At 40.1% G+C, this 10227-nt stretch overlaps 1 protein-coding gene across 3 annotated transcripts; it reads left to right on the forward strand.

Annotated features, from left to right (window-relative positions):
• The first annotated feature begins 250 nt into the window (after window positions 1–250).
• LOC146351306 (tubulin alpha-3 chain) lies at window positions 251–9170 on the forward strand. Of its 3 annotated transcripts, none has more exons than XM_084847045.1 (5): window positions 251–317; window positions 1392–1614; window positions 3621–3769; window positions 4922–5602; window positions 8226–9170. In XM_084847045.1, exons 1-5 carry the CDS (start codon window positions 315–317, stop codon window positions 8520–8522), a joined length of 1353 nt encoding a protein of 450 aa, XP_084703171.1. In that variant the 5' UTR covers window positions 251–314; the 3' UTR covers window positions 8523–9170. The 3 variants fall into 3 exon arrangements, with proteins under 3 accessions (XP_084703171.1, XP_084703173.1, XP_084703174.1); XM_084847047.1 differs by having other exon boundaries at window positions 251–700; window positions 8226–8982; XM_084847048.1 differs by having other exon boundaries at window positions 251–451; window positions 8226–8982.
• Window positions 9171–10227: the final 1057 nt, after the last annotated feature.

Raw genomic sequence — 10227 nt, forward strand, 5'->3', positions numbered from 1 at the left:
TCTCAACTTCGCCCTCAGAATCACAGCGGTTTCCCGCCCAGAGCCGCGTAGGCCAAAGCCCCTTCAGCCACGCCACGCCACCCTCTTCTCACATCGGTCAGGCCAGAGACAAGCGACGTGGAAAAAGAACGCTTTTAACCAATCCGCATGCAGCGGCGGAGCAGCCGCCGCCAATGGGGCGCTAGCGGTGCTACCGAGGGGCGCGCGAAACAGACGGTTGCCCTAACGGCCGCCAGTTGACGCCATCTTCAGACAGGGTTGGACGCAGAACGCGCGAGCAGCAACCGTGAAACTCGTCATCTCCGCGAGGCACCATGGTGGGGAGCGGGAGCTTCTGTGGCCGGGGCCGCTGAGGAGCAAGAGGGAAGGGGGTGCATGACGGTTCCTTGAAGCCTTTCGGCTCAGGGTGCCGCCATGAAGAAGAACGCTATGAGGGAGCCGAGAGTGTGGGGTAAGAGGATGGTAGGCAAGGCCTGCGGCAAGAGCGGCGCCAACATGAAACCGGCCTCGTGAGCGCGAACGTTTGCCTCGTGTGAGAGTGCCGCACGCACCGCACTCGGGGAACCACAGGTGGTTGAGGCAGCCAATGGAGTGCGGCCGTGTGACCTCCAGGGGGCGCGAGGGTGTCAGTTGGCCGCGCGTCGTTGGCGCGAGGGTCGAGCGCGAGGGCTGAAAGTGGCGCCACCTCAGATTCGTAATGGTGCGGAGCTGCAGGGGAGGGGGAAGAATATGGTGATGATATTGAGAGGCGTGCACCAGAAAAAAACGTGAGAGCAGTTGCTCTCCTGCATTCCTAGAATTAAGCTATAGTCACGGGGGCCGGGGGGCTATGGAAAAGCAGGGGAGTTGTAGAATAAGTAACCTGTAGGAATCCTCGCATGAGATCCTGGGGATGGGTGAAAAGTGAGCAGATCTGTAATTATTCAGCTCTTGAGAACTTGTGACAAAATGAGTGTAATTAATTATATTTATGTTGTAAGGAAAGCAGACACCAATGTATTCTCTTTGGAGGGATGTTAAACAGCCTGTGAAGGACCCTATGTTGCCTTGCTTGGCCTGAGGAAGGTAGATGGTCCAAAGAGAAGGAGAAACACATTGTTAAAGAGGTACCTGAAAAGAGAAGCACTCTTAGGGAGCAATCCTATGCCTGTTTAGACAGGGGGAAAAGTCCTGTGTTTTCCAGCATGCCACAGCCAGCTTGACGCTGCACCATGCTGGGAATTATAGAACTTTTTTCAGTGTAAACATGCATAGGTTTATGCTCTTAAAAGCTGAAAGGCATTTGGCGTTATCCGGTACATAGTTGGCAGAGCAGTGTGCATTTTTTAAATTCACGGGGCTACAGTAAATTCCAGAAGTATGGATGTTAATCTATTTATTTTTCTTAACAGCGTGAGTGTATCTCTATCCATGTTGGACAGGCCGGAGTTCAGATTGGTAATGCTTGTTGGGAACTGTATTGTCTTGAACACGGAATCCAACCTGATGGTCAGATGCCCAGTGACAAAACCATAGGAGGAGGAGATGATTCCTTTAACACTTTTTTTAGTGAAACAGGAGCTGGCAAACACGTGCCCAGGGCTGTCTTTGTGGACCTTGAGCCTACTGTGGTTGGTATGTGAGTTTTAAGACATTTTCTTTTTTTATATATATAAATATTTTGGACATCCATTCATAAATAAAATTGGTCCAGTAAAAAATTTGACTTATTCTGATTCTCAGAGAGTATTTACATTTTATGTAACATTTTATTAACTTGGAATTAAGTATTGAGCCTTAACTGATTTGTGCATCAGGTTGTCTACATCTCATTTGGGACCAAGGGTGCAATCCTTTGCATATTTAGAGAGGACAAAAGTTCTACAGCTTCTGGCATTCCCCAGCCAGCCATAGGATTCTGCCATAAGTATATGTGTTATACCGAATAAATATGCAGCCTACTCTTCATGCATAAGCTCAGTGTGACTTGCTCACTTTGCAAGCAAGTCACAGTCCGTATAGATTGTCGTCTTAAGGAGATATTGAAGGAGACTTCACTAGATTTTTGTTGTTGGTCATAATTGTATTATTGTGTATTAAACCAATATCTGAAGGTCCACTTCATTGAACCTATCTAATGTAGAAGTACCCAATCCAAAATCTGGTCTATCTGAGCCAGATGTGATAAGTGCTCAATTAACTCTCTTTTTTTCTCATGACCCACGCAAATCAAACCCTTCCTTTGTTTGACATCACTAGCCAGAAATGATCTGACAAGGGAACAAGGTTACTTGGTCCTTTTTGCAGGACTTAGCACTGACTTCCTATTGTAGAATATATTGTGCTAGATTTTCCAAGACTAGTTCAGAATATTTTCAGGAAATACGCAAAATGAGGCTACAATTGTATGTACCCTTACCTGGGAGTAGAGAGCCTCGTGTGGCGCAGAGAGGTAGGTGGCAGTATTGCAACCAAAACTCTCCCCACGACCTCAGTTCTATCCCAGCGGAAGCCGGGTCTCGGGTAGCCGGCTCAGGTCAACTCAGCCTTCCATCCTTCCGAGGTCGGTAAAATGAGTACCCAGCTTGCTGGGGGGAAGGTAGTCACGACTGGGGAAGGCAATGGCAAACCACCCCGCTATAGTCTGCCATGAAAAAGCCAGCGTAAGCAGCGTCCCTCTAGGGGTCAGTAATGACCTGGTGCTTGCACAGGAGGAACCTTTCCTTTACCTGGGAGTAAACCCTATTTCACATTGTGGGGTTCACTTCAAATAACCATGTACAGGACTGCACTGTTAATAAAAGCCAATTAGCTGGAGAAAGACATAGCTCAGTGGTAGAGCATATGCTTTGCATGCAGATGGTCCCAAATTTGATCCCTGGGAAATCAAATTAGGGCTGGAAAAAATCCTGTCTGAACACTGAAACCCTGGAGAGCTGTTGCCAGTCAGTGTCAACAGTGCTGGGCTAGAAGGACATACTCGGTATAAGGCAACCTCCTATATTCCTTACTCTTTACAACCAGAGGTAAGATTACTGTAAGAGTCCGGAAAAAGTTAATTTTTCAGTTTCCTTTTTTGTGACAAACAAGATGACAATTTATATGAAAAATTTTATTTATTTATATATATATATATATATATATATATATATAATTATATATATACAAATTTATACAATTTATATATTACAGCAAAATCACAAGTAAACTTGGTACACAAAGCAAAACTTAGTTGGTTTTGTAAAGCCATTTAAACAATAACAAAATCCTGAAATATTTCTTTGTTCATCTTTATTCAAGAACTCTGTCCCAGATTTTATTATAAGTTTTGCAGTGTCAGTGACACATTTCATACCTACAATAGTTCTCTTTGTATGAGATCTTCGAACTCCATAATATTAAATTAGTGATAATCATAAGACAGTTTTAATTAGACCATACCCCAATTTGGAGCCATTTTCTAGGGTTGTCACTGGCAGACAAATGTATCTTCAACAAAGGTTATCTCTTGCACATTTTCTCTCCAGAGTTATCTCTTATCATTTTCTTGCACAAAGTTTCAAGGCAAAATAGAGGACAGAATACTGAGATTGGAATAAGAATAATTAACGGGGGGGGGTTGTTTGTTCTTAATCTTGTAGATGAAGTGCGAACAGGCACTTACAGGCAGTTATTTCATCCTGAACAACTCATTACTGGGAAAGAAGATGCTGCTAACAATTATGCTAGAGGACATTATACCATAGGAAAAGAGATTGTTGATCTAGTGCTGGATCGCATTCGCAAGTTGGTGAGTTTTAAGATTACTATTTAAAATAACCTGAAAATACATACTTTGAATGTATACATTACAGAAAATAATTCCGTTACGAAAATATGAGAGAGGTTGGTTAGTTTCTTTAAGTACATCATAGGACAGGGTTCCCAACTTGGGCACCCACATTTTTTTCCCATTATATGAAATGCATACAACTTTCTAGCAATTATACATAGGCTTCAACAAAAGCTGACCAAATATCCAAATAAGTATCCATTGAAGGTGGCATCTATATGCCACCCATTCAAATACTGAAAGCTTTGTAAGGTACTCGCATTATAGGAGGTGAGTGTTTATCCTTCCAATTTTGTAATATCAATCTTTTAGTTGTCAAAAGGGTACATTGAATCAATTTATGCATGTTAATTGCCATGAAGCAGCTACTTAATTTAAAAGTGCATGTATATCAGTGACTATTTAAGACAGTTCCAGTACAAAATCTGTTTAATAACCTTCCCCCAAAAGAAGAAACTCTTGACATTTCCAAAACATACTTTTAAAACAAGCATTAACTGTTTTACACCACCATCAATTAGCAAAATTAGACAAGCCCTTATTAAAGGCCCTTCAGTGTCCAACAGACATGAAACAAAAGTTTTTGCTTAATAAGATGCAGCCTGATATCCATAGATGCTTTGGTAGATGCCACAGTAGCGATCCACTGACTGATTACACATCTTGTGGTGGTATCCACAGCGGTTACTTATATTCCCAAGTGTGCCCACGGGTCCAAAAAAGTTAGGGAGCCCTGCCATAGGAATTGTCAATAATAGGCCATCAATACTAAGGGCACAATCAAATTTCCTTTCACATTCTCTTCAACCACAGAACTATCTATGTATGACTGAGAGTTGCAATGAAAATCGCATGTCATACATGCCATTTCTAAATGTTCTTTTTTATTTCATGTAAAGTGTACTAGAGATCAGTCTCTAGTTCTTACCTAGAATTAAGTAGATAAAGCATTTTGAAACTAGTTATTTTTAAAATTGAAAAGCAAATGTTTTAAATATCCACTGTGCTAAATATATAAAGCTTATAATGGCTCTGAATGTTTTTGCATGTTTAGGTATACACAGTTGCAATATTACAATACTTTGCTTGCTCTGGCTTTTTTCCCCCTAGGCTGATCTGTGCACAGGTCTCCAGGGTTTCCTCATTTTTCATAGTTTCGGAGGAGGCACTGGCTCTGGGTTTGCATCTCTGCTCATGGAAAGACTTTCAGTTGACTATGGCAAAAAGTCCAAATTGGAGTTCGCGATTTACCCAGCTCCACAAGTATCTACTGCTGTAGTGGAGCCTTATAATTCTATCCTTACTACTCACACAACATTGGAGCATTCTGACTGTGCGTTCATGGTAGATAATGAAGCCATTTATGATATATGTCGACGCAATCTTGACATTGAACGTCCTACTTACACCAACTTAAATCGTCTCATCGGTCAAATTGTTTCATCCATCACAGCTTCGCTCCGTTTTGATGGTGCTCTGAATGTAGATCTGACAGAATTTCAGACAAATCTTGTCCCATACCCACGGATCCATTTCCCTCTTGCAACATATGCACCTGTCATCTCGGCTGAAAAGGCATACCATGAGCAGTTATCTGTAGCTGAAATTACTAATGCCTGTTTTGAACCAGCCAATCAGATGGTAAAATGTGACCCTCGCCACGGTAAATACATGGCCTGCTGTATGCTATATAGAGGTGATGTGGTCCCAAAAGATGTCAATGCAGCTATTGCAACTATCAAGACAAAACGTACCATTCAGTTTGTGGATTGGTGCCCGACTGGATTCAAGGTAGTTAAAACATTATGTGGTATTTCTACAAGTTGTCAGCAGTATCTTTATAAGGCTGCAATCCTCCTAACTGGGAGCAAGTTCCATTGAACTCAATGGAACTTAACGTCTGAGTAAACACGTATAGGATTGTGCTGTAAATGGTTTTCACGATGCACATGCTGTTCGCATTTTCATGTTTAAGCTTGTTACTATGTGCATGACAAGGAAAAATGGGTAGTGGTTTCCACATTTCGTTATCTATATTTTTGCAGACTTTTTCATAAGCACTAAACTTGGAAGTGAGGTTAGTGGAACTTGTTCTCTTATAACTATGATAAATATCAACATATAACTTGCTGTTCATAGAAAATGTTTCACTAAATGAAAGAATAGTTGAAGAAACACTGATCAACTGATGGTGTAAGTGTTCCCCAATGGGGATCCATTGAAGAGTGGAAATAAATGGTAACAAGGTTTATTCTCAGGATATCTAAAAAGTGAGAAACTTATTCAAGTGGCAATTCTGATAAAACCTACTTGGGTGACATTTTGTATATTATTTTTTCCCCTGCATGTTAAATATATATACCGGGTTGGATCCAGATTTAGGTGCATGGAACTGGGCTGGTAGAAGTGAGCCACTCCTCCCCATGGTAGTTCCTCCACTCCTTGAAAATGCTACACAGTGGTTTGGGGACCCTACTGAATGAGGCCCAGCTCTGAAGGGAAATCCCAGAAAATCAAGCCAGAGGTCTTTTCCTTGACCCTTCTGTCAAGGGAAGGCAAATCTTGGATCCAAGCCGTTATTTATATTTATGTTACAAGTTTCACATAAAAAAAACTTAGCAAACAGTGCTGATTCTAGAAATATCAGATTAACATTAACAGTCCTACTGATTTGGTCAAATCTTTCTATATATTACACACCTCTTACTAGCTTAGATTGGTACCTGACCTACAATCCTATCTGGACAGGGATAGCTTAGCTTCAGTAATCCATGCCCATTAACCTCTTGTTTGAATTACTGCAATGTGTTGTGCACAGGCCTGCCTTTGGAAATGGTCTGGAAACGTCTGCGAAATGGTAACTCAGAGCAGGTGTTTACAAATACACTATGCCATTCGTTTGTCATCCTCAATAGCTCTCAGTCTGTTTCCAGGCACAATTTAAAATGCTAGTTTTGATCTTTAAATTACTTTCCAGCTGGTACCTCGGTACTATAAGGATCACCTCTTTTTATCTGTGCCTTGAGATGGTCAGCTGAGGTCCTTCTTTGCTCATACTAAATGGGATACAGTAGGTGGCTATGCTAGATATGCTCTTTTACCCCATATCTTTTAAAGCTAAGATAGTTCATTAATAACTCTTACCTTTTATCCGAAGTTTTCATGCTTCTGTTTTTGTAATATGCTTGCCATCTGCAGTTACTACTCATAGAGATCAAAGCAGTATTTTCATAATATGCAGTTAGGCTAACATTTCCAAAATCCCTTAAGTTCGCAATGTGGAAAGAAAACAGGTGACATTTTTCTAAATGAAACAACACTTAACTAAGGAAAATGAGTATTACATTTCATACATTCTACCTTTTCTCCAAGGAGCTCAGGGAAGCATAGATGGGTTTATCCCATTTTATTCTCACAGTAACTAAGGTAGGCTACACTGAAAGAGTGTGATGGTCTGAAGTCACCAACTTCACAAAGTAATTAGAGATTTGAACCAGTCTACTGGATTGAAGACCGATAGTCTTATTTGCAGCACTGACTCTAGCTATTAAAAGTGTAACAAATGCTTAAATAAAAATCAGCCCATATCTGGACATCTCATAAGGCAATAGACTTCACACAAGGACTTTTTTCTCCATAGAACAGATAATAGTTGCTGGCAGTTTTGAGAATCGGAGGGGCATCCAATTTTCTACATTCTCCAAAATAGATGATCACAGCTAACCACCAATTGTCTTCTGTTGTGCAGGGGCATCCTTGAGAGCTTAGTATAGACTAATACATTTTGCAATATGCTTCTTTGGATTCTGAGGGAAGGTACAGAAGGGCAAGCCGCATACAGAGCAACAGTATTTACTGTTTGGATCCAAGCTTGGTAATACTTAGTGTAGTCATTGATTCCAATAGGTTTACTCACCAACTCTGGCTCCAACCAACTATATTTTCTTCAGATTATTTGACAACATTCTTAAGCAATTAACAGTACTAGTTTTCAGAATGGGAATGATGTGGGTAAGAAGTAAGAGTATCTTTAGCATAAAGCAGCACTTCAGCAACTTAACAAGTGCCATATGGAAAAGGGGCGATTTTTCCATTTCAGCAGCAAATCGCCACTTTGCCCTGTTGCACTAAGTGTGATGTCATTAGCACTAGTGCTGGGGCACCACTGGATACTACCCTATATTCCCATCCAGTTCTCCCTTTCTGCATTGTTAAAAGTTACTTGAGATTCAGTTCATGTCAAACTTGCATTCCCCATAATGTCTGCTTGCCTGCTCCAGTAAGGAGCAAGGAAGAAACAGTTTTTTAAAGCCCTATGGTGATTCCTTCATGTATGGATGGGGTTCCCTTGGGTGTTGGAGCAATTGTACTCTGGGAAAACATGATTTCAGTTAATCTTTTTTTTCCCCCTTAGGTGGGTATTAACTACCAGCCACCCACTGTAGTGCCAGGAGGGGATTTGGCCAAGGTGCAACGTGCTGTGTGTATGCTGAGTAATACAACTGCCATTGCAGAAGCTTGGGCTCGTCTTGACCATAAATTTGATCTGATGTATGCCAAGAGAGCCTTTGTGCACTGGTATGTTGGAGAAGGAATGGAAGAAGGAGAATTTTCTGAAGCCCGAGAGGATCTGGCTGCTCTTGAGAAAGATTATGAAGAAGTGGGAGTTGATTCTGTGGAGGCTGAGGCCGAAGAAGGAGAAGAATACTAAAACAAAGATGATAAACGTTTCAGAATATTTTCATACTTCAGTTCCCTTGTTCAATTTCAAATAAAACATTTAAATGTTCTAGCAAGTTTGGTTTAATAATTACTCTTTAAAATTGCTTTAAAACCTTACTTAGAATGCATAATTTCTACAAATCTGTTCAGAGAAAAGCATTAAATGTTTTCTATCAATATGCCTCCATCAGATGGTGGGGGGAATGCCCCACTCTTCTCTTTCCCCCCGTCTTCACAACAGACTTGAAAACCTATACAAATTATATTGAAAAGAAAATTATTAAAAAGTTTCTGAATCTTAACTCCTAACATGTATGTCTTTATAATGAAAATTGCATTAAGGATATTTGATTCACTGTGCACATGAAGCTTTGTATCAACTAAAAAAATATAAATAAGTGAAAACGCATCTCGGTATTTCTAAAAACTTGTTTCTGTCTCCATCACTGGTTTGGTCTAAAAGAATCTTACTTTATTCTTTATTTTCAATCTTTTACAGAACATTTCTTTATTTTCAATCTTTTACAGAACATTTTCAGAACTGATTGGGAAAGAATCCTTCGAAAAAGTAGAATATATGCATGGTTTGGAAACTTAAAAAATAATGACAAATTAAACAATACAAGCAAACAACATTTAGGAAGGAAGTCCCAGTGAATGTTATTCCAGGGGAAGAGCATAGGATTGTGCCTTAAACTGCAATCCATGCTCGCCAGTGGGATTTGCTTCCAAGTAAAGATCCAAAGCATTGCATTATTAGGGAAGATTATGTTTGGTGGTCAATGATGCATTTATATTACCGTCCTTGCAGTGGTACCTGTCTCAGATTCAGGACTCATGGATACTAAGTTACTAACTAGTCAAGCAGAAGTGGTGTTCGTGATGGGTAGTAGTAACAATGTCTAGTTAAAATACACTAAAAATACTTTGATTTACCTATAGAAACTTGATTTTGTGTACAGTGCGATTTTCCAATATCTGAAGGATACAGTTTTGATGCATCCATCCACGTTGTATTAAGTTAATTATGTCACTAGGATTAGTAATAGCTTATTATTTTCTTACTACTGTTGACTTTCAGCTTAAAAGTAAATATAGTGGTTAGTGACCACAAGATGGAGTAGTCTGACAGCCTGATAGACTACGTACATTTAATTCTTAGAAGAGGCCGTTTTCACTTAATGTAGTAGAGAGGCTCAGTCATTAAACAAGTAATACTCTGGAATAGTTACACTTAATTGAGAATAGTTATGAAAGCTCATTCAGAATAACACGGTTTTCTAATGCAATTAGACACTTAATTATTTTAAGGTTTGTAGCCTGCTATATCCCTTGGGCTCGGAGCAGATTACAGCAATTTTCTAGACATTTCTATCCCTAAGGAGTTCGCAAGTAATTAAATGGCATGGGGGATAAGAGGCCAAATTAATTTTAAAACTGATTAACTAACAGTCCAATGCACATTAATTTAAAGGTATGTCCCATTTGGTTCAATGGACCTTATTCCCAGATAGGTGTGTACAGGATTGTAAGGTAAAGAGCTTATTCTGCCCATTAACACTCCACCCATCAAAGACAAGAAAATTGGAATACCCTTAAGACCACAATAAGTGACATTAGTTGTGTACAATTCTACCCTTTGCTGCACAGTGTTAAACACTTCTATCACCACCACCCCAAATACAGCTGTTAAA

Source organism: Heloderma suspectum, chromosome 3, assembly GCF_057233095.1.
Source record: "Heloderma suspectum isolate Gila_16-S chromosome 3, 16-S_ref, whole genome shotgun sequence".
Classification (NCBI taxonomy): domain Eukaryota; kingdom Metazoa; phylum Chordata; class Lepidosauria; order Squamata; family Helodermatidae; genus Heloderma; species Heloderma suspectum.

Excerpts from the sequence above, each read along its gene's own strand:
- LOC146351306 (XM_084847045.1), top strand. Across the intron at positions 3,770-4,921 it reads TGGATCGCATTCGCAAGTTG|GCTGATCTGTGCACAGGTCT; the intron begins GTGAGTTTTAAG and ends TTTTCCCCCTAG. Across the intron at positions 5,603-8,225 it reads GGTGCCCGACTGGATTCAAG|GTGGGTATTAACTACCAGCC; the intron begins GTAGTTAAAACA and ends TTTCCCCCTTAG.